The 25818-nt window shown below is 36.4% G+C and overlaps 1 protein-coding gene across 9 annotated transcripts in view; it reads right to left on the minus strand.

Annotated features, from left to right (window-relative positions):
* LOC129257479 (inactive histone-lysine N-methyltransferase 2E-like) overlaps positions 1-18163 on the minus strand; it is a 52162-nt gene extending 33999 nt beyond the window's left edge. For all 9 annotated transcript variants that reach the window (XM_064096787.1, XM_064096786.1, XM_054895809.2 and 6 more), the window contains exons 1-3: positions 17645-18163; positions 8195-8347; positions 3462-3663 (exon numbers count right to left, since the gene is read on the minus strand). In XM_064096787.1, the coding sequence (XP_063952857.1) occupies positions 3462-3535 (74 nt within the window). In that variant the 5' untranslated portion in view covers positions 3536-3663; positions 8195-8347; positions 17645-18163. The remainder of the gene's footprint in view (positions 1-3461; positions 3664-8194; positions 8348-17644) is intronic.
* Positions 18164-25818: the final 7655 nt, after the last annotated feature.

A 25818-nucleotide genomic window follows, 5' to 3' on the forward strand; every position in this document is an offset into this window, starting at 1 on the left:
CGCAGCCATCGGAAAAGCGGTGCCTACATGTATAGTCTCACTCTGCTATGCAGGTGAGACAAAAATTGAAACACACAAGAAATTTTGTGTAGCAGTCACAAAAAATGTGAAGAAAATTGCAATGCGATACCAGGAAATTATTCCCGGCATACATGTTGACAAAAAGATTTTGAATTTTGGTCCCAATAACCTTGCATTTAAGAAGGGATAAGGTTTTCTTTGTGTCTTTTGTTATATTCCCTTCACTAGTTACACAGTGAGCCACTGCAGTTTTTTCGCCCTTTTTTAGCCGTTTTGTGTGTTATATAACCTATGGGAAATTCAAAGTTGCATTTTTTTCGCCGTTTTGAAAACGGCTAGAAAAGGGCGATGAAAGGGAGAATTTTTGGAGAAAAAACGGCAAAAAAACGGCTACATTAGGTTTCCTACGTAAACCTTTAATTATTATGGAGTGACATCATTGTCCAATATAAGCAGAGCTATTTATTTCCCCATGAAAACGGCGAGAAAACGGCGAATGTTAAGGCCGAGGATCCTGTTAGAGGAGTGAAGATACTGAAAGAAAACGGCTAATAAACGGAGAGAAAAGGGCAAGAAAACGGAGACAAAAGGGCGAATGGGTAGTAAGGCGTGCATTGCATAACATGGAGAGAAAAGGGCGAGAAAACGGAGAGAAAAGGGCGAATAAAACAGAAAGGGCGGATGGGTAGTAAGAGGTGAGAGCATGAAACGGAGAAAAAAGGGTTAGAAAAAAAAGAAAAGGGCAAATGGGTAGTACGACGTGCATTGTATAAAATGGCTAAAAAATTATGAAAATGTGTGATATGCATTCCATAAAATGGGAAAAAGCGACTATAGAAAACGTAGAATATATATTTTCAACATTTCTATAAACTTAAGATTTTCTTAAGAACTCCTTTTGGATATAAGCTCTCGTTTTCATGGGTAATATTTAGTAATAATTCTCATTTCATACATATAAAAATATTGTTATTTTACCCGGGGTAGCCACTTCAGCTCTTATGAACGTTTCTATACTCCCATCGGGCCCTGCGCATAACATACTTGCTTTCTGTAGGGGGGGGGGTACGCCTTCTTTCATAAATCTAATTTACATATTGTATAGGCCTACATTCATTGTTTTATTTCAATATTTTTTTATATTTCATTTGAAATTTGATAAAATGTCAATCAGAAGAAAGTAAAATCCAATTGAATTCGATTGAAACTTCATTGAATACTTTATTTTTTACTCTTATTTTCCCTTCTTCATGGGCGGGAACCCGAGGGGGACGCGTCCCTCACTTTTTGGAAAATATCAAATCCCGTCTACTATTTGTGGCCTTTTGTGGTAACAAGCCCAAGAAGATAAAGAAAATAATAGTTAAAGGGGAATCCAACCCAAATAAAAGCTTGTTTTTATAGGGAAAAGAAAAATCAGACAAGTTGATATGTGAAAGTTTGAACAATATTGGACAAACAACAAGAAAGTTATGAATTTTTAAAGTTGTAAATATTTGGTAATCACTATACCCATGGAGACTTCAAATTGGCCGCATATGGGATGTTATAGTGATGTAAGGCAAGGACTACTCTTCCATGTACTCGCAATTCATATTTTGGCTAAAATGTCATTTTTCCCAAAAGTTTTATTTCAAATAATATTTTTCTTTCATGAGGACATAAAACAATATTCTACCTGGGTTATATTTAGATTACTGCCCCAGGGGAATGGGTACTTAGGAGAAAACCACAAATCCCTGATAATAAAGTACATGGCCTATGGGAAAGTTGTCCTTGCCCCTTGTCATAATTTACTCACTCAGTTGCCAATTTGAAATCTACATAGTATTAGTGATCTCAATTTTGAAGCAGCTATAACTTTCTTATTGCTTGTCCGATTTCTTTCAAACTTTCACCATTCTGTTTAATTTATTTTTCTCCTTCCCAACACAACATTTTATGGCCAAGGCTGGATTCCCCTTTAATACAGTACAGTACAGTATATTGCATACATTTAGCACTTTGCAACATCTTTCCAAAAGAAAAAGATGATGAAAAAAAATCATATTTATGAAGTATCTATTTTCTAAAAATAACAAAATATGGTGAAAATTAGTTAATTATAGATTTTTGTTAATATACCAAACACATGTTTGGTATACGAACCACAAGTGAAAATCATTTCAGATGTGAAGAGGGGCGCAATAGGAAGCTGATAAGTTTTTTTTTAGATATAGGCCGATTGATTTCAGCCATTATTAAATCTTCATATTTTGTAGGTATTTGTGATTACTTTATGGTGGAAGTTTGATGAATTTTAAGAAAAGGTTTGATATGATTGAAAAAAATGAAGATTGCTCGGTATTATATATCACCATACATTACGGCAGTATCAATGTTATTCCAAGTTGTCACAATTGTACACTCACCCGCTTGTGTGGTACATTATTTGCTGATTTGTACTTGTTTAGTCCTATTTATTATTACTTTTGTGCCTTTCGCCATTTATTAGCGGTTTTGAAGGCTTTTTCCCCGAGGGAGGTATCACCCTTATATTAGCCGTTTTACCGTTTCCGCAAGGGAGATATTAGCCCTTTAGCCATTTTGTAGTCGTTTTCCACAAGGGAGGTATTCGCCCTTTATTACCCCTTTTGTAGCCGTTTACCACAAGGAAGGTATTTGCCATTTATTAGCCGTTTTCCACAAGGGAGGTATTCGCCCTTTATTATCCGTTTTGTAGCCGTTTTTCACAAGGAAGGTATTCGCCATTTATTAGCCGTTTTGTAGCTGTTTTCCATGAGGGAGGTATTCGCCCTTTATTAGCCGTTTTCCCCAAGGGAGGTATTCGCCATTTTATTCTGATGAAAATCATTGTTGCATACAGTTAGCTTTCCATAGTCGGTACACTTTTTTTGTCGCCGTTTTTTAGCCGTTTTCTCACCCTTTTCTAGCCGTTTCCTGTGGGGAAAAAGGGAGAAAAAAGAGAGAAAAAACAGCGAAAAAACGGCGAGTCACCCAAACCAGTCTGGCTCACTGTGTTAATTAAGATCAAATATTGACTTTGCAGACAAATGACCATTCCACATGTGACATATCTTTTAATTGTCAATGATTTGTATATAATTTTTTTTTTAATCATGGAAATAAAGTTGAATTTGAAAAAAAATGTCATGAGATATTTTTTAAGTATATGGTGTATGTATTGGAGCTTTCTTCTATTCAATCAACTAAATTTTTAGACAAGGGCCCAAAAAGTCCTATTAAAGGAGATTCAAATACCGAGTACTGCCGGATGGCACTATATATATATATATATATACTAAATAAATTCTAAAATTTCAATAAAGATTCAAAAGATTTTCCAGCTACTACGCTTTTGTAAAAATGGAATATAATTGTACCGATGTGTAAAAATTAAACATTGGCGTGCAAAGGGTTAATATCACATATACACTCACTCTGTTCCTGCAGCCATGACTACATGATGACTACTTGTGATGAAAGGTGAGGGGTCAAACAGTGGCTGGCTCATTACTTAGGTGGGAAGGTGGCTATCCTACATTTGAGTAGAAGTAAGAATGTCTTCTGGGGGAGAATTGCAGACGTTTTGCGGTTTGTGCCACAAAAGGCACACATGGCAAGCACTGGTCTGATGTGCACCTGCAGAACATGAAGAGAGAAGAACACACACATTACAATTACTGCCATTATAATGCATACAAGGGCATCCACGTACATGTACAGTACACTGAGCCGTCTATTTGTTATGCACTGCAACACACATTTCAATTTGGGTTCACTGCATGCACACATAATATGTACATGTAGAAGTATATTGAACATGTACTCTGCTGTGTTCACGGGATTGAGCATACTAATGTCCATAGTCTACGCATAATAATGTCCCCGCTGGTGAAAGCATTATTATTGCATTTATTGGACTTCTTCAACTCAGACAGTCATGTACTCAGAGTCATACATAGTACAAATACATGAATAGTTTATTATCACGATTGTGTCAGTACAATCATGTTGAGAGATAGTGTACATATATCCATAAAGTTGCAGTTCACATTTGCTTCTCTCTTCACTTGAAACTTTCATGTATTAAAAGCACACAAACCTAATTTCTTTCCTTATATAATCTAGACCTCATGATGGATGAAAATAACTCTTTAGAAAACCTTTTACATGTACATGTAAGCATAAACATTGTCTCTCAATTTCTCGTTATTTTAAACACATTTTTAGGACCTCTGACAGCCTGAGTCCTGCAAGTCTCATGATTTTCTACATGTAAAATGTATCTGAAAGGGGGGGGGGGGATAACCTACAGTACATATAGGCTAATATGTACACACAGTACCCTACAAAGTACATAACATAATGAACATTACACACAACTAAAAAACTATTAAAAAACACAACCTCGAACAAGTCTTCTTTTTTTTTCTTCAGCTGTTTCTGTTTCTATTTCTAATCTTTATTTCGATGTTGTTCATTCTCCAGTATAACAATTTCCAGCTTCATATAATAGTAAAGAAATAATCGATAACACTCAACAAAATAAAAAGCAACCTTGAACAAGTCTATTCTTTTTGTTTTGGCTGTTCCTGTTTCCAATCTTTATTTCGATGTTGTTTTTCTCTATTGAATATTTTCCAGCTAATACATATACTAAAGGTGGTAGGAACAAGTAAAAGAGGATTGGAAACACAATATGAAGACAAAAATATGTATTCTGGCTCCCTAACATCTGAATAAAATTCAATCACACACACATGTACGTACTTGCATGAACAAAAGTACATGTAGATGCATCTCATGGACAAAATTTTCTATTCAGTCGAATGCACAATGCTAGGCTACATGTTGTCAGCTGTCATCCAAATCGTCCAAATTTAATTACGTATAGAACTACATGTATAGGATAGGAATTCGTTTGACAATGAACAGAAGATGAGACCTAACAAAAAGAAATTTGTGACACCAAATTGTAGTTGGGATATCGTGGAAGTTTGAAAGATATTGGACAAGGAATAAGAAAGTTATGGCTGTTTGAAATTGTCATCAATGATCACAAAACTGTAAATGGCAAAAAAGCAATTTGGTAAGTAAATTGTGACAAGCAACAGGGACAATTTTCCTATATAAGGGATTTGTGGTTACCCCCCCCCCCTGCACTATATACATGTAACTTAAGTAGCTTATTCGCCTGTATTTGCCATTTGACATAAAACAAAACAACAAATCATTAACAACACATCAAAAGAGACTATAAAGACGGAAATAACATGTAAAAATTTAAATCGAAAGAATAGAATTAAAGCCCAGGTCCCTGGCAAGAAAAGCATGAAACTACTTGTAAATGCCAATGGCAGGGCAAACAAAAGTTAGTGTATACAATCATAAGAAATACATGATGTAAGACAGGACCTACAGTGTAGGTCACAATATACAGTAGGCCTATATAGAGGAGGAAGGGAAGAAGGAAAGAAAGGGAAGAGACAAAGGGAGAGAGAAAGAATAGAAAGATAACAGAAGAAAGAAAGAAAGGTAGAGAGGGTAAGAAAAAAGAATAAGTCATCTCGTGTCATGTGAGTAATGTAATATTGCACACTAAAATTTCATCTTAATTTCATTTTTTTTAGTTCCTTCTGAATATTATATCTTTTTCAAGAAATTTTGTGTATTGGAGCAAATAGAAGTCCCTTCTCTACAACACAACATCATCATCAAAACATCCAATGTGAAGTCTCCATACATTATGTGTGATTACAAATTTTTACAACTTTTGAAAATGGACAACTTTAATGTACATGTATATTACTAAATAGGTTCATTATTGCGGATTGAAATAATCGCTAGAGGGTATTCATTTGTCTCGCAATCTACTATGGTCAACAAGGAAATTCGTGATCACTCTCGCAAAAAGTGTTCACTGGCTTTCTAGGAAATTCGTGATCACTCTCGCAAAAAGTGTTCACTAGCTTACAAGTTCACAAGCTTTCGAGTGCCGCTGCAACTCTTTATCAAGTGACGAAAATTATCTGAAAACGTACTCTATTTATACTAATCTCCAGGACCGTACGCACGAACGCGAGAACAATAGGTGGGCATTGACGCAACGGATCAATTGACGCAACGGATCAAGCGAACCGACACATCCGCGGTGGCAGAACATGCTTGGGAGAAGCAACACCACCTAGATTGGGAGGGTGTACATTGCATTGCCAAAGAGAGACATTGGTATACACGCAGGATTAAGGAGGCTATTAGTATACGTCTTTGTCCTAACAACTTCAACAGAGACAGCGGGATCGACATCCCCGACTTCTGGATGCGAACCATCCGACAGCACAATACCCCCTTACCTGGCAGTGCACGCCGACCCGATCGTTCCCGGCCCCGAACGAGGGACCGCTCAGCTAGTCAGCCCCCGCCCACGGGAAACTAGCGAGCCCGCCAATTTTGTCTAATTTGCATATTGCCGACCCACGGCGTATTTGCATATACCCCCGGCTTATTTGCATATACGGATTACCGGCCGCACCGCATACCGACGCAACGGATCAATGCCCACCTATTGTTCTCGCGTTCGTGCGTACGGTCCTGGAGATTAGTATAAATAGAGTACGTTTTCAGATAATTTTCGTCACTTGATAAAGAGTTGCAGCGGCACTCGAAAGCTCGTGAACTTGTAAGCTAGTGAACACTTTTTGCGAGAGTGATCACGAATTTCCTAGAAAGCCAGTGAACACTTTTTGCGAGAGTGATCACGAATTTCCTTGTTGACCATAGTAGATTGCGAGACAAATGAATACCCTCTAGCGATTACATGTATATTGTTAGTTTGATATTTTCATCTATCTCCTTGTCTGATTTTTCTTTTTCCTATATATACAATTTGCCATCTGGGTTGGATCAAGTTTCATTCTTTCTTATAAACTCCTACAGTATAGCTCCCTCAAGTAAACGCAATCTTTTGTTTCCATCACACTGTCTAGGCCCATAATACCCCCTTCACTGTTCATCTTCAAGTCTGACCTCTTCTCCAACTTTTCCATATACATGTATGAAAGTAATGTACCCTCCCTCCTTCTTTTCTATCTCCCCCTCTCTCATTCTCTCCCCAAACCCTGTGGGATAATTTTTCTCAAACTTAGTTCAATAAGCCATACTTGTACACCAAATGAAACCCTTGCATAAAGCAAAAATAACAGTATATCAATTAATCTACAAGTTTGCATGAGGATTGCTTCCCCCGCCTCTGACGGAAAAGCTTTTTGCAACAACCACCTCCCTCTTACTTTTTAGTTAGACTGATTAGAATTTATTTTGCCACTTGGCAGCCACTGTGTGTAGTGTTCCGCATCAGACACAATTCTTATATTTAGTGCAACAGCAAAGATAATAAAGCTACAGCCTCCGCCTGGATAATAGGCTACCTTCTCCGTTGAATAGAGTGTCTTCATTGCATTTCATTTGCCCTGGCCATAGCTAGTGTCAACATACATGTAAGTACAGTACACTGTACTTTACAAAATGAGCCATTAATATAACTATCATGAAAATGACCAGGGCTGGTATTCTGAAAATTGTCTTAACTTTTCTTGTAACTCGGCAAGATAACAGCTGAAAAGTCTACCAATCCGTCGTTATAACGTCTTTGGAATGTCTCATTTTGTAAAACATGTTCTTGCGGGATGCAGCAAAAATTATTATTGATGACCGAGAAATATCGCATTCAACATTAAGTTACAATAGCCCCCTACCTCTTGTAAATTTTCTTGTATTTTGCAAGGAAGTTAACAGACCGCAAAGGCGCAAATATAAGATAGTTTTTCAGAATACCTTTTATCTCGATATATGTTATCTTGCGCACAGAGATATATGCGCCGTTTTTAACTTTACGCATCATTGTAACTCTGACGTCATAAGCGCTTAGTGAAAGTTACAAGAAAAGATACAAGAGTTTTCAGAATACGGATATTATTGTAACTCTAAAGATACAAGAATATTTCTCTTAAGACAATTTTCAGAATACGGCCCCAGATCAGCTCAAACTAGAAGTCTCCAAAACTTGCTCATGTCTGAGATCTACCCTGGCCCAGCTCAAAACATCTTGTCAGTCATATTTTAAAGGTACAGTAAATTGAAAATATTTAGAATTACTTTGACTGTAACTCACCCTGTTATAAGGTTACAAAAGTCTGCAGATTTCAGGTTATACTGTAGAGATCGTATAAGAAGAATATTTTCCTGTGAAACATCTGGTAGAGTCAACTGTGCTGCAGTTAATATAAGCAGGTGGATGGTCAAATGTACAGAGGCAGTTTCAGGTCTAAAAGAAATGTGAAAGAGGAAGCAAACAAACAAAAATTTAATCATACAACCAAAAATAACATCAAAATTAATGATCAGATGCATGCCTTACACTTTAAGATTTGTATAATTCCATCCAAATGTATGTCAATCAAATATCGTACAGCAATAAAAACAGGCACCAGGACAAACGAAAAGACCAGCGTTATGTTTAAAAAAAAAAATTCTCCCAGAGTTTGACAGAGTCGTCAAAACCGCCACAAATTCAAAAGGCAATTCCTTACTAGACGTATTACTTTCTTAATTCTAATGTTAGCCACAGGAGTCGGTCTTCTCTGAGGTCGGGTTTAAGTCATAGTACCCAAGTGATTCATTCCATTTCTTTTTCTTTTTTTTTATAGTTTTCTCAATTTGGCAGGCTTTAATGTGAAAGGCTGCATTTTGAGCCCTTTGTAAGAAATGCCTGAATTGAAAAAAAAAAATTGCCAATTTGACTGAAGTTTTTTGTATCCTGTCACATATTGCAGATGCCAAATTTATGGTGGTTGTGCATCTTCTCTGATTACATGTACAGTAGAATCACAAATGTGCACTTGTCAATCAGCATGAAATTTTTAGTTTGAAACACCAGCTAAACCCTCTGACCTACTTAATTATTTTGTCAAACAGTCAAGCACTTTTTTTTATTCAAGGAACGTGTCTTCTATTCAGGAGTCGTTCTTCTCTGAGGTCGGGTTTAAGTCATAGTACCCAAGTGATTCATTACATTTCTTTCTTTTAGGGGGCATAGTTTTCTCAATTTGGCAGGCTTTAATGTGAAAGGCTGCATTTTGAGCCCTTTGTAAGAAATGCCTGAATTGAAAAAAAAAATTGCCAATTTGACTGAAGTTTTTTGTATCCTGTCACATTGCAGATGCTAAATTTATGGTGGTTGGGCATCTTCTCTGATTACATGTAGAATCCCCTTGATCTATACACAAATGTGCACTTGTCAATCAGCATGAAATTTTCAGTTTGAAACACCAGCTAAACCCTCTGACCTACTTAATTATTTTGTCAAACAGTCAAGCACTTTTTTTTTGTCAAGGAACTTGTCTTCTATTTGGCAGAATTAGGCAGAAGTTTTAATAGAAGATCTCCTTAGAGGCATTGGTTAACCTTGATTTTACTTTCTAAAAATCTGAGCTGCAAGGTCCCATTTGTCACCTGTATCTGTGATATATGTTGTAAAAATTAAGCCCTGAAAAAAATGCACACAATAATGATTATTTAGTGATTCAAAAATGTGAACAATGAAATAGCCTGGAACTTCTCGGCAGACCATCCCCATTCGGGCTACCAAAAAAATAAAATCAAGCACACATTTGATTTCTATTCTCGGTCACCCAATCAAAATTAATTTTCTTGTAAAATTGCATTTTCATATCATATCTGCCCCATAAAAATGGTTTTAGGGCATACACAGTAATAATTTAGTAATGAATTGGAAAAGTGATGGACACAAAAGGGGGATAAAAAGCTATCTATAGGCTTTAATCATTATTTCAAAAATGTGTGTGAGTTATGAACAACCCATCATTACTGACATTTCAAGGCCCCATATCTGTGCACCTACAATGTAAAATGGTTCACAAATCAACATTAAACATAAATTAAATAAATTTGGGGTATTCTGAAAAGTGGGCCAAAAATCTCATAGAGTAAAAAATAAAATATATATGCATTCCATGCATATAAAATTGTGGCCCATAACTTCTAGAATTCAAAAACAATTAATTGACACATGTCTGTGATGATTAAACACATTTTCTACCCAATAAGATTTGAATAATTTTTCCACCCATTACGATTTAAATAAACATGTAAAGCTCTCTCTCTCTCTCATTAATGACTTTTTTCATATGAAATGTCCATTTTTGAGCACTTACAATAGGCCTACTTAGTAGGATGTTGGAAAAACTACCATAGGGACGGTGATTTTCCATTAAAAAAAATGGCCTTTTCCGTTTCAGAAATGTCTGAAATTTTTTTTTGTTTCCCCATAGACTACGTGTACATGAAAAAGTGATAATTCCGTTTTGATACATAGAAAATAAATACGCATTGAGTAGCGATGTCACAATAATCGCGCTGGTCAAAATTTTTATCTGCCACTGTAGTAACGTATTATAATCCGTACACAGGCACACAAAATATTTTGACAAACACATTTAACATGAATACATCCTCACCTTTCACATTATTAGCATTATTTTACAGTTGACTGAAATTTTATCGATAATTTGGGGATTTTTAGGACATCGTTTTGAGCAGTCAACAATTTTTGCCTATACGCCATTTTGGATTTGGAGAATTTGGAGAATGCGCAGTATAGCAACAGAAATTACTCCCAAATCCTCAACAAAATACGAATATCAACTGGAAAAAACACGATCTCACTTCGCTACAACAATCATGACAATCCACACATCGTGACTGCACTCGAGCCCCCCACCACTCAATCGTATCAAAACTAGTTTACACTCACGTCCGCATCAAGGCAGAAACATGGTCGTGTGTTGCTGCCCTCTGCGTTCGGTCATAATATCATGATCGCGCGCGGTATTCAAGGATAGGCGAAAGTCGTCGACTGCTCAAAACGAAGTCCAAAAAGTCCCCAAATCAGCGATAAAATCTTATTTAACCATACAATAATGCTAATAATGTGAAAGGTGAGGATGCATTCATGTATAGTTTTTGTACTTGAATCTCTTTGATTAAAATCAATTTTAAAGCATTGTTGATAGTGGCAGATACAAAGTTTGACCAGCGCGAGCATTTAGACATCCTACTCATTGCGTATTAAAACAGAATTTGTCATTTTTTCATATACACAAAGTCTATGGGAAACAGAATTTCCGTTTTCAGACATGCTGAAACGGAATTTAAGATTTTTTGAAACGGAAAAGGCAACTTTTAGAAACAGAAAATCACTATCCCTACAGGAGTGACAAGCGATTCTGCTCTCGTGTGCTCTTTGGGATCGCTCTTGCAACTGCCTAAAACTGCCAAGTATTGAGCGACTCCTAACATGAAAATCGCTCCCATCCAAGCCCCTCAGTCTCCCATCCCTGCATGCATAGTAACCAGACAACCAGGCCAGTGCAGCTGCAGTTTTTTTTACTTCCATGCAACGTCGCTTTCTGACGTGTAACTGAGTGGACTTTTTAGAACCGTGAACCCACTTCTTAAATCTGAACTAAGGCACCGGGTGCTCTGGAAATATTTATGGCTGAAATTTTAATTTGGCTCCTTAAAAATAAAAAAGTACTTTCAACACTGCTACATGCATGACGTTGAGATGGAAAATTCCTTTTTTTTTAGCTCTGTGCAAGGAAACACACCTATGAGCAATCACGATTCCTGCACATACCTGTTTGAGCCATTTTGAATACTACTTATGCAAAGAAGAGACCAAAGAGGTGTTTTTCTCCTTTTTTATTCAGAGTAAAGTTCTTTGATTTAGGATTCGATGGTAGGGAATGGGAAATCTAATATCCATGAATCAAGGTGGGTGCATAAATTCCATTTTTTTAAAGGAGGGGTGGGGGCGGTTACAGGTACATTTAAGCTAGCTAGCATCTCGATTTATCAATTACTTGGCACCTGGGCTACTGTACCATGTTGCTTTTGGCGGAAGCTGAGAAGCTCCTTTGGTTAAATTTCAGCATGAGTATATTTGTAAATTTGCGAAGTTTGGACACCCCATCATCAAAAGAGGTGCACAGCCCATAGGGAGACTGTACCCATATGGGAGATTATCTCCAATATCAGAGACTTTTATTAAAATATATATTGGTATCCAATTTCAAAGACAGTCTCCAGTTTAGGACTTTGGTACCTCAAGTGATGTTTGTGTAGGCTCCACTCCATTTCACTACCGCTACACTACGCTACACCTACCTGAACCTCGAGGTACAAAATTTGTTTAATTAGCGTCTGCAATTAGAGGGTTTTGGCTTATGACATGGAACTTGCCTTAGATATACTTGAGTGTTGTGACTTTTATCACACTACATGTAAGGTACAAGTTGTCAAATGAAATACATTCAGAGAATTCTGAACTTGAAAAAATTGTTTGAAAAATTTTCTTTTTATGCGTCCCATACGTAACCGTAACGGCACATCTTTTCTCACTAAAAGGTCAAGGTAAAGGTCATATGTCACCATTTTTTGCATATTCTTCTCCTAGATGTCCACCATCATGAGGGTATTCAATCTAATCAAAGTCATTTAACACTATTTTTGAGGTCATTAAAGCCTCTGAAATGTCCTATACATAACGCGTGCGAATTCTTGGACTTGCCCGAATATGACTACAAAAATCCAAACATTTGCTGGTTTTCTCTGCATTTAAGGATTTCTTGCAGCCTCTGTAGAAAAATTGAATAGGGATCGTTCATCACTCTGCAGTCACAGCTTCACACACAGAGCTAGAGTGCGCATTTATTTTGCCATCGAAATTGCATAATGGAGTGGTGCGTAGCTTTAGGACCCCCTACCATAGGATGGGGGGTCGGGTGTCCGGACACTTGATATTTTTGAAGCCTTCTTTTTTGTCTTTGGATCACACTAAAAATATGAATTCAATACATGTAGTTATAATCATCTTATATTTTGTTCTCTATAATATTTCCTAACATTTTGTACTAAACATTGATGAAACTTCGCTTGTAAATTTTTTCCAAATGACTTTCTAAAATTGATCGTCCGGACACACAACAACTGGGTATACTAGTTGTAGCCCCCCAGCGAGACAAAAAACGGGGGCCTTGAAGCGGGCTTATTGTAAAAAGGAGGGTCCTCGGAACGGGCTTCGGAACTACAAATGTTTGTGAAAACGGGGGTCCTTGGAACGGGTCGCCTGCGTGTGAGTGCGTATGCATCCCTATGGAACGTGCATGCAGCTAGCCCGGCGGCACGAGCGCCGGGTGCGCTAGCGCAGAGGCGATGGTCGTACAGCGCTCTGCAGCCGCTTTTCACCAAAATTGCGGCTCATTGTACAGATCAATGCGGCCGGAACGGCGCAACGGAAAATATGCGAAGCTTTGGAACAGATTGCTTTCTTCTTTTTCCTCGATAAGAAGAAAATGCCATGCTTTGGAGCAGCTTTCTTTGTTCTTTTTCTCAATAAGACAAAAATGCTATGCCTTGGAACGGAACTTTGAGTGAAAAAATGGGGGTCCCCTCCGCGGCACATACCCACTATGCATTATATACTGAGTGCCCCCCCCCCCAGTTGTAGCCAAGTGAGATCATGTTTTTGGCCAGTTGATATTCGTATTTCGTTGAGGATTTGGGAGTAATTTCTGTTGCTATTCTGTGCATCTTGAGGGAAAATAAGTTTTCCATGATTTTCCGTTTCAAAAGGCTGATTCCGTGACTTACGTTTTCCGCAATCGCGGAAAATCACTGTCCCTACACATTCGTCTATCGGATTAGAATTTTGACTTGATTTCGCGGATTACCAGTGAAACTCCTTGTCCTTGACGTTAGATCCTACTTCACATTTTCGTCAATTTTATATTATAGTTTGCGATTTTGATGTCGATTTGGTGTAGATCTAACTTAGCTATAGTTACCAATTGAATTGGTTTTGTGTACAAAATGTGAATATTTTGTGGACGAATAGCCTGATGTCTCATGTCTGAATACTTTAGAAATGTCCGCATCTTCACGAAGTTGGACACCCCATCGATCGATCATGTATTCATATTTTAACATGTTCAGTATGGTCAGTTCCCCCTTGTCTGCGCGGCCTCCCAAGTCTGCGCACCCGCGTATCTGCGCGATTCTAGTAAAAGAAGATACGCAACGAGCACGAACTTTACACATGCAATACATAGACAGGTAGGATGGGGGATCGGGTGTCCGGACAGTTTATCTTTTTGAAGCCTTCTTTTTTGTCTTTGGATTACACTATAAATATGAATTCAATACTTGTAATCATCTTCTATTTTGTTCTTTATAATATTTCCTAACATTTTGTACTAAAAATTGATGAAACTTCGCTTGTAATTTTTTCCAAATGACTTTCTAAAATTGATCGTCCGGACACACAACCTGTCATGCCTGTCCGGTCACACAACAACTGGGTATAGGCCTACAGGTATTCATTAAAAAATCCAACTCAAAATGGTGGAAAAATAATAGAATTCAGGGCATTTCATGTGACGGCCTCAAAATGCAGCCTTTGTCATCAAAATCCCTGAATCGTGTGCAAAGTGAATGAGTGCGCAGACATGGGGCCGATTGCACGAAAGGGTCTTTCCAAGGACCGTCTTTCGTGTCGCCCATCTTTTATGATACGCCATGTGAAACGCATTTCAAATAAATTATCTGCAAATATATTTTATTTGTCCGTTAAAATAAACAAAATATTTGTTTATAAAATGATGTGATATCTCATGAAATTGTATAAAATTTGATTTAAAAGCAAGCTTACGAATTTTATTTGTTTATCATAAATTTCAGAAACACCCCGCTTATAGCGCATCATAAAAGATGGGCGACACGAAAGACGGTCCTTGGAAAGACCCTTTCGTGCAATCGGCCCATGGGGTATACCAAGGCTCCACATTAACTTTTTTTGGTGGTGGCCCGTTCGGGCCACCAAAACCATCAAATAATTTTTTTTGGTGGCCCGATATTAAAGTTTGGTGGCCCGAAAAATATACAGAAAAACATTAAAAATGAATAAAACAAACTTCTGAAATATTAATTCTGCAGCCACTACCACTAAGTTACTTTCACTCTATACATCTTATATGTAAACCTTGTTTGCTGTTATTTTACTTTGCTAATTGATAATTGTTTCTATCGTTGTAAAAATGAAATGATTGAAAGTGAATAAATGAATTGTATTGTTCGCAGGTTGTGTGGACTTTTTTTTAAATCTCTGTATAGAGATAATGGTAAAGTAAATAAATAGTGCATAGCAAACTCAGATAGATACATAGTACAAAACAATGGTTTTTCCTTCCTTCCTCTTTGAATCCTAAAACCTAGATTATGCATGCCCCAAATCCAGTTTATTTCTGTTTTCTCTTTTGCAGCATATTATAGAAGGAGAAAATCACAGAAAAATATGCAGCAAAATTAGAACAATGCATAAAAGGGGGAAACAAACGAAAAAAATTTTCAAAAAGTATATAACAAAAAGAAAACAAAAATAATAAAAGAAATTAGTGAAATAAAACAAAGAAAGAAAATGAAGAAAGAAAAAAACAAAGAACAGGGAAAAAAAAGAAAATAAAAAAATTAGAGAGAAAAAAGAAAAGAAAATGAAAGAAAAATAAAACAAAGTTAATATAAAAATGGGGAAAAGGGGAAAATTAAGAAGCCATTACATATATTTTTTAACAGCTGTGGCAACAGTCTATTCTGACTGGAATATAATTAAAAGCCAAGCAAATAATTTTCACTTACCTTTTGGGAATGGCACATTTCTATTTTTATATCCTTTAGTTTGTATTATTTTATTTTCAGTAGAAACATATTTTTTTAATCAGGCGTATTCAATGGGAAGGGGTATAAATGGTTTAACCACTGTCAAAAAAAATGAAAGAAAAAATAAAGCAAACGGCAAAAACTATATCTGAGAAAAGTCCTTCCCTATATTTGCCAAAATGTTGGGGAAAAAAAATCACATTTCATATCAATGAAATGCCTTCCCAAAGTATTTACTTTCTCAAGAGTGGTTTGAGAAGTCATTTATAAACAAGAATGAAAGAAACTGTCTGTTTGTTTAAGGCTAGAAAATACACAGCTTCGAAAGAAACCAAGTATCAACATACATACAAATGCACACGTGGGACTGTGATGTACTTGCCTATGTGTTTTTATGTGTATTAATTCATGTGGAAATCGGTCTTTTTGAGTCAAAAGAGAGGTCATAATTCCTCTTCTTAATACTTGCAAATAATCAGGGTAGGCCCTACACCAGATTTTCGTAATATAGACTGTAGAATTGCATTTCATTGGTGTAAAAGGTGACTTTAACTTAGATTTTCAAAGTTCTGTGGAAGATTTCTCAGCAGCAACATTTTTTATCGCAGCTCCCCGAGTCTGAATAGGCTGAGCTAGCTAGATCTAGAGCACAGCTGTATGCAGTGGCTTCATGCAAAGCTCACACCAGCCGGCCGGCGCGGCTGGCTGGATAATAGCTACTGTATGCTATAGCTGTAGGCATAATATGCAAACTTTGTGTGTGTATTTGTGTGTAGATCAACAAAAAGGGCGCATGACGAACTGGCTTGCAATTTGAGCTGTAGAAAGTTGATAAATGCGTGCAAAAATGGGAGAAAAATTGCGCTACTTTGAAAATTATTGGTTGCCCGATTCGGGCCACCAAAACTTAACATTTTATAAATAATGGTTGCCCGAGGTGAATTTTTGGTGGCCCCGGGCCACCGGGCCACCGCTAATGTCGAGCCTTGGGTATACCCAGTTGTTGTGTGACCGGACAGGTTGTGTGTCCGGACAATCAATTTCAGAAAGTCATTTGGAAAAAATTACAAGCGAAGTTTCATCTATTTTTAGTACAAAATGTTAGGAAATATTATAAAGAACAAAATAGAAGATGATTACAAGCATTGAATTCATATTTATAGTGTAATCCAAAGACAAAAAAGAAGGCTTCAAAAAGATAAACTGTCAGGACACCTGACCCCCCATCCTACCATTTTTGTTTCAATCTGAGTGAAAATGACTGCCCAAATGTTTTTTCAAGAAAATCTTATATTTTCTTTCATTATTTAATGAGAAATTTGGTACACTTACTCTTTATAATATAAGGAACACTATTAACCAAAAGATTTTGTGAAATAAGAAGAAATTCATGTTAAATCTTAACTCAAATTGTTAGGTGCGCAGACTTGGCATGATTGGGTAAGTTCAAAAGTTGGGGCCCACCAAGGCAAGGGCAAGGCACCATCAATCCAATATTTTGTTAGAAAGGTCTAAGTTAGATCTGTTAGACTTGCATAAATAATAATTCATGAACAATGTGAAGTTAAACATTTTGGACAAAAGAAGAAAAGTCCAACATAAGACTAGAAACAGAACCAGGCTGATAAATTGAGTCTTTTGAGATGGGCTGAAAAAATGAAAAAGGGTAACGCCTTGTCCGTCGGTCCATAGCCCCACACACACATAATTCCTATCCAGTTCACAACCGCACACACAATTGATGCGAAGCACACGCGAAGTTCCCAACATTGAAAATGAAACCCTCTCGGAAAAAATGGCTTGAAGATCAATTTTTAAATGATTTTACCTGATTAATTGTTGTTGACGAAAACCTTTAAAGTTTTCAGGTCGATTTCCGTATCACCAGGATGTCCAAATGTTATCACTAAGTACAATTCATCAACGCCAAATTTTTAAGAAGTCGTGTTTACAAACACTACATTTCTCGCACACATTCACCGTAGCCATAACTAAGATGTTCATGATGGCGGCCATTGAAATATGAGTGACGGGTCGCCGTATCTGTCGCAGAGGGACCGGCCGAGCGGATACTCGTACTACTAGTATACTATATGCATGCTACGCTATTAAAGCACCGACCGCGCATGCAGTGCATTGCCTAACAAGTTACAACGTTTTACACACATTTATTGGCTTCTGGAATAAACCTCTTATTTAAATTTCATCTTCAGATGGAATAATAGTAATTAGCATGCTAAGGGTAGCGAGTTAACCTCTACATTGGATAATTTGTGTTTATTTAGATCAACTTTCATACAGTAGCTCATTTGGAATTCGGTCTGATAAATCCTAAACCCGGAAGTACGCTCCATTGCATATATTCATATCCCAACGTACCATATAATACCACTTCTCGGGGCGCGAACCCCGTCCGAATGATCCCCCCAAAAAAATTTTTGAAGAAGAAAACATCCGGTTTCCTGACAAACTTTTAGTATACCACATGATCATAAATATATAGTAAAATGTCGCCTTTTTGTCTAATGAACTGATATTTCGTTTGATCAGTTGGTCTATAATAATATCGACCTACTCAACTGGTCCATGTACGCCCGACTTTTCTTCATATGTGTCCATCAATAGTGCACACACTGAATAGTTCAGTGATAGTGTAGTGCATTATCATGACAAAGACCTCTTAAAAGTCAAGTGGACTGGAAGCGGGAGCGGAGGATATATATATAGATATATATTTATATGTATATATATATATATATATATAAATATATATATATATATTTGTTTTACTAGTCCCTATCTAGATAACTGTTCCTCAAAGAACTGCGTGAATGACGGTGGTGCAAAAGTCTAGCCTTGCAATTCCATGCAATCACTTAGTTGTTTTTTTCCATAAAATTCTTGAGGCAACCGAGTTTTAAATTTGCCCCAATGTGCCCCTTTAGAGTTAGAAATAATCAATTATTTAAAGACAAAAGAAAATGAAAATGAATGGTTTCTGCCGAGGTTCTGTCGAAAATTTTCAATTGTTAGACCAAAACCATTTTTTTCATAATTTCAATTTCATAAATAAAAAAATATCATAGATGGCAGATTCGCGTCCTTCGGCGAGGCACTGCCCCCAGCTCCTGAAAGATACCATTGATAACTCTTTTACCTTTTCCTCCATTATAAAAACAGACCCATGCACGTAAAAAAAAAATTAGGTTAACGCACGCACTGACCTTAAAGGGGAAGTTCACCCTGAAGAAAACTTTGTTGTAAAAATAGCAGAAAAAATAGTAAAAAATATTGGTGAAGATTTGAGGAAAATCCATTAAAGATTAAGAAAGTTATTAGAGTTCAAAGTTTTGGATTTGTGACGTCATAGACGAGCAGCTGTCCCATGTGTTATGTAATATAAAATGCATGAATTTCAAATTTTGCATGGTTCCTGATGACTTATTTTTGTTTTCTATTCATGATCGGGTGTGAAATGATTTGTATATTGATATACAAAAGTTATAGTGAAAACCATTTTCAATTTTCTGAGAAAATGACATTTCATTGATTTTTTACCATTCGCTATGTAGGAATGCTGCTCGCATATGACGTCACAAATCAAATAATTGAAATTCGAATAACTTTTTAATTATTTGATGAATTTTTCTCAAACCTTCGGCAATATTTTTTTTTATTTTTTCTGCTATTTTTACAATAAACTTTTTGTCAGGGTGAACTTCCCCTTTAATAATGATTGGTCTCTGACCCGCTGATTTCAAAATAACATGTAGTAAAATCAAGCATGAATATTGAGACAAAGAACATCTCATTCTGTTTAACTCTTCACCCAACAAAAGTTGATTTGAATTATAAGAGAAAAATCCAACAAGTATAAATTTCATCAAAATCGGATGTAAAATAAGAAAGTTATGACATTTTTAAGTTTCACTTAATTTCACAAAACAGTGTGCACATACCGGTTGGTATGATGACATCACTCACTATTTATTTTGTCATATGAAATATTCAAATTCTCCCCATTGTCCTGTGAAACAAAGTTTTATTTCTCCCTAAACATGTGGAATTACCATTGTTTAACATTTTATGGCTCGGTCAAATTGGTCCTTATTGTCGAATCAGTAAAATTCGTAATATTGTATAATTCAAATAAAAATTAAAAAAAATAGTGAGTTTTTTTTTTTGCATGAGTGAGCGAGGGACATCATCGATTCTCTCATTTGCACGTGACTAAATAAGTGTGAATATAACTAATTAGTTACAAAGATATTTTGTGAAAAATAAGCAAAACTTCAAAATGTCATAACTTTCTTATTTTACATTCGATTTTGAGGAAATTTTCAGCATTATGCTGGTCTAATTTTTCTCTATTGATTCAAATCATTGTAGGCCTATTGTCTGTGACTATGCTACCATCCACGAAAGCGAATATCTTGTCTATCTTTTGCTACGATATGAAACCAATTTGGCCTTTATTCCAAAATAAACCATATGGCAATCATCAAAAACTCTTATATTAATATTGTTACAATTGATTTGAACCTCAAATAAGAAACACTCTTGAAGTCCACGTTTTTGGAATATAAGCAAAATGCTATTTGTTCCCAAATTGGGACGTGGGCCAGTCGTAAGTGTACGGAAGCCTTATATACCTAAATAATTTGAACTATTATTTTCCCTGACAAATTCAAACATATGACGTGTATTTCTTGTAAAGATATCCAATGCACATTCCAACAGGTTTTAGATATGGTTAGATGAAAAATTAATGATAAACATATATTCTTTGAAAAATGAGAAGAGATGGGGTCGTGCTATCCTAACACCTCATTTTGAAAGGAGGGTGATGATGGATTGTAGAAATAAATTCGATTCATATGCAAATCCAGAGAAATTATCTTATAATGAATTATACAATTTTATTGTTTTGATGAAACACAGAATGTAAGAATGGAGAGAAGAAAAAAGCTGTGCATCTCACGCTTCGCGCTCGCATTTATTATGTAGAATACGTATGTGCTATACTCAAGTGTAACACTTTTCGGGGTAAATTATAGAATAAATCAGTCGCACTTCGCGCTCGCATATTTGTTTTATGGGATATGTATGTATTGAAGGCCTTGTCACGCTCAAAATAAAGCGCTTAAACCCGCATAGGCGGATCCAGGGGGGGGGGGCCGAGGGGCCAGCCCCCCCCCCTATTGGCGGAGCAAAAAAAATGGGAAAAGGGGGAAAAGAAAGAAAAAAAAAGAAAAAGAAGGGGAAATAAAGGAGGAAAAAGTAGAGGAAAAATAAGAGTAGGGAGACGAGTGAATAAAATAAGGTTAGGGGAAGACTTGGAAGATAATTTACAAAAATATTTCATGTCACTATAATGAATTTTCGCTTGCGCTTCGCGCTCGCATTGCCTGTTCGATGAGATACAAATCTTGCTCAATAGGCTGATAGAGCTTAAACTATCAAGTTTTCAAGTCAATATACAAAACATATTTTAGCTCGGACATCGAGCTTTCATTATTTTGTTTGATTTACAAATTGATTTTTTAAGTGCTCTGTAAAATGTCAGTTTTATAGTGTGAATATCAACATTTTAACGCTTGCACTGTGCGCTCGCATTATTTGATTTGCCAAGTAGGCCTACCTATTGTCTTTGTATTCCGTATTCCATATAGATTATCAAAATATCCCTTCTCATGTGCGATTGTAAAAAAACAAAGGCCTATCAGTTAGCGCTGCGCGCTCGCATTTTGATTGGTGAGTTATGCATACCTCTGTATTAATTCTATAACAAACTCCTTAAAATCCCCCTTTATGACAGTGTATCAAAAATTTCGGCTCGCAATAAAGTGCTTAAATATTCAGTTTTCATGCCTCAACGTTAACAAATTTCACGCACTCATTAGGCTTATAAGATTAATAAATATATACTTTTTATGAATTCCTAATAACTAGATTTCCTTTCTCAGAAATGAATATCGACAAGCTTCATATCGCGCTTAGGAAGAGAAATAGGAAGATAGTCATCATTTTCATTGATGACAAAATGTCCTTAGGCCTAGAATGTCCCGGTCCGAGATCAAAATGATAATAACTAATATCAGCCTGCGCTTCGGGCTCGCATCATTTATTAAGTGCTATCCACATCAACTTCACAATGTCCCTATCCAGTGCTTTAAATAGTGCTTAAATTTGCCCTTTTCATACCGGAATATCAAATATTTTCAGTTCGCGCTTCGCGCTCGCATTATTGATTTTCATGATAAAAAATGAAATGTATTCAGAATGCCCAGATTCTGTCTAACTCTAAAACACGCCCACGCATGTTTATTGAGATACGCAACTTGATCTTTATCAAAACATGCTAAAATTATATTATCAGAATATAAAAAAATATCTGCTCGCGCTTTGCGCTCGCATTATCAATGTAGGAAGATACCAAATTACCCATCGTTTTTCACGATTTACAAAACGTAAATAGAGTGTTCCGTTTTTAGGTAAGAAATTTCATTTTTTCCGCTGGTGCTTCGTGCTCGCATCAATTGTTTATATACCTATACGGGTCAATGATTACAAAAAGTGCTTAGAACGTCAATTTTTAAGGTCGGAATGTAAAAAAATTTCAGCTCTCGCATAATTTAATCGTTGAAATATGTATCGTCTTAATGACTAACTGCAAAACGTCCTTAACAAATCCCTTTTCGATCAGGTCAGAACGCATATATTAAAGATTTCTGCTCGCGCTTAGCGCTCTCAGTTATTATCTGGAATGTCCAGAATGTTCGATTATCAGGACAAAATATATGAAATTCCAAAAAAAAATTAGCTCGCGCTTCGCCCTCTCAGTAATTATCTGGAATGTCCAGAATGTTCAATTTTCAGGACAAAATACATGAAAAAAAAAATTAGCACGCGCTTCGCACTATTTAAATAAGGCGTATGATATTATTACACATTTATGTTGTTTTTATAAGAATAAATTAAGCTAAGAAATGACTGTTAAAGGACATGAGCGTTTTGCCCCCCCCCCCATTTTTCACGACCAAGAAAAAAAAGAAAAGGAAAGGCATAAGGGTGAAATATATTATTTTCTAAATGTTATGTCAAAATCTATTACAAACTTGGATTTTCGTAATTAAAAATTTAAAAAATTTTGCTTGTTCGCTCGTAACTTCTTATCAATTTTACGCGATACGCCATATCGAGCCCCCTCAAATGTTTTGGCTCATTTCGCCACTGAACCCCTTCAAAGAAACAAACCAAAATCAACTTTGAGTGGCCGATCGGGGGTAATATGGGTGAATTTTTTTTGGGGGGCCCCCCTATTGGCGGAAGCTGGATCCGTCCCTGCATTTTCTGGTCAGTTTGTCAAAAAAGTTCAGCTCGTGCACTCCGCGTTTGCATTCATTTTTTTCCTTTACTTTGGCATGTTCTTAAAACCCCCATTCCACAGAGAGCAAGACCTCTGAAAGACTGCTGTGCATGAAACTTGCTTGATCTTTCAAGGGCCCTTCAACGAACTTTCAAAGATCTCCGAGGTCTTTTACGATTCCTGATGGATCTTTTGCTTGTCAAATATTTCGGCAAAGAAATGGCCAACCGTTTTGACCCTGACTTCCCCCTTTTATTTTGCTCGTCAAATTTTTCAGCAAAGGAAGCGAAGGAATCGGCGAACCCCACTAATTGAAAACCCTGGCTACGGGGCTGCACATATATATATATTTAAAATGATATATCCTGTTCTATTTCCCTATTGATGTGAAACAGTATTAGGTTCAGTAGAGTGAACATTTCGTACATTTTTTTAGCGAGGTACGCGTATCCTGTTCTTTATCATAAAACGGGATAAACTCTTGCAAAAATCTCGAACAGGATGTGCCTAATTAGTACGAAAATTTTGGGCCTATATAATGACCCCTTTTAGGAAAATTTGAAAGAGTTCTTCTCTTCTTTTTGTCACCTTTGCACAATAGTGTGATGTATACTTCAATAAAATGGTCAATTTTAATCACTCTCTTCTCAAAAGTATTATTCTATGGAAGTGAACGGATGCTCTTTGGAATGAGAATTAGGATCCTCCAATGGTAGAGAGTTGTATATAATTTTAAAGCTGAGAGTCCCCTCTTTCACTAGGTCTAGGGATATTAAACTAAAAAAAAAATTGATGGCAACTTTTTGTGGGCTTTTGCCCTGCTTTGACTAATCTTGAATGTCTCATCCTAATTTGCTGGGTTTAACATATCAGACTTTTATTCAATTTTTTCTAAACTGTCATTTTGTTATCTGGTTACAAATATGACAGAAATAGTAAGAATGAAATCTTTTCTGCGACTTGAGATCATATGCTTTTGTAAATCGTTCGCGCATGGTAAATTGTAAACAATGTTCGGACGATAACTGGTCTATTTGCTAATAAAAAAAAATGCGCACGCGAGGTCAGATTTTTATATTTATCCTCTTAACACAGCCCACACGAAGGTTCCATGACAATTGCTCCGGCGACAATTGCTCTGATGAAAAACCTGCACTGTAAGCTAAACATAAAACCCAACCTCCAAAACTAATTAATCCTAATCATTATCATTTAAATCATTCTGATCGAAGAACTCTATTACCATCCCAACTCTAACCCTAGTAGACTCCCGAGACATTAAGGCGGAGCAATTGTCGCAAGAACACATGCCGCGTCACACACACAAAACATATAATACATTTCGGGAAATGTAACATCAGTCATCAATTTGAATGTGTTATGATGACAAATTCATTTTCATGAAATGGGTTTATTTTACAAAAAAGGGAAAAAGCTAAAATGGCTCCAATTATAAGATGACTTATAATGACTAAGAAAATCTAGCTTGGGACATTCTGCCTGTTGGAGATTGGTGCGACTTAAAAAAAGTGGTGTGTGTGTGTGATTGGAGGCAATCAGGGGGCCATGTGCACATTTTTTCCAAGGGAGGGGAGACATATTTTTTCCAAAGAAACAGAAGTGCCAAAAAAAAAAGAAAAAAGACCGAGCTTATCAAGATCGCACTTATGCCAGGGTTCCCAGCTTTTCAAGAAAACAAAATTCCCTGATTTTTCCCTGACGAAGTTTAAAAATTCCATGATGATTATTTAAACCCATTCCCAGTTCCGCGTGTTTTCTAAGTTGTGGCAGTGAATTACATGTATTTTCAGCATAAAAACAATAATGTAAAACTAATCAGTATCACCATAACCAGTCATTCAATGGATGTTGTTTTGATATGCAACAAAATATAACAGAGTCTGACTGACTACCATGCTTCGACTTTTGGGCTGATCAAAATTCCCTGATTTTCCCTCGTTTGAGGCATTTTCCCCTGATTTGAGATATTTTAAAATCAAATTCCCTGATTTTTCCCTGACTGGAAAAAAGTAAAATAATTTTGCCTGATTTCTCTGATGGGCTGGGAACCCTGTTATGCAAATGCCCCCACATCCAGCACTCAATACCTGCACATTGCAGACTCAACATCAAAGAACATATTCATGTTGTGCATAAAGTTGTATGTAAAGTTGTAACTTACAAACGGCTTAATGAAGCACAAGCCTAATCCAAATAACCAAGTGTTGATAAGGTACACATTTTTCTTGTTCGCTTCACTCACTCAATTGCAAATTTGTGTATAGTTTCAGGCAGCAATTCCATGAACCCCTATGTGATAAATTAATATCATTTGGGCACCTTGTTGTATGAAATCATAATTTCCAAATATGAACCTTAATGCACTTCTCATTTCTATAGAATTTAATCTTGCCAAGCACATCCTATGACCATTAATAATACAGCCAAAATTGCAAAAGTCAAATTGGTTGGGACTTAACAAATAGTTTTGACTTCAAACAAATTTGACTTATGAAGGGTCAAAATCAATGGATACTAAGAGAAGACGACATGGAAAGACGTTTGACTGAAGCAAGGTTGACTGTACTAGTAAATAATCCTTACTCGGATATTCATTCATACTCAAAATAAAA

Source organism: Lytechinus pictus, chromosome 3 (genome assembly GCF_037042905.1).
Source record: "Lytechinus pictus isolate F3 Inbred chromosome 3, Lp3.0, whole genome shotgun sequence".
Lineage (NCBI taxonomy): Eukaryota > Metazoa > Echinodermata > Echinoidea > Temnopleuroida > Toxopneustidae > Lytechinus > Lytechinus pictus.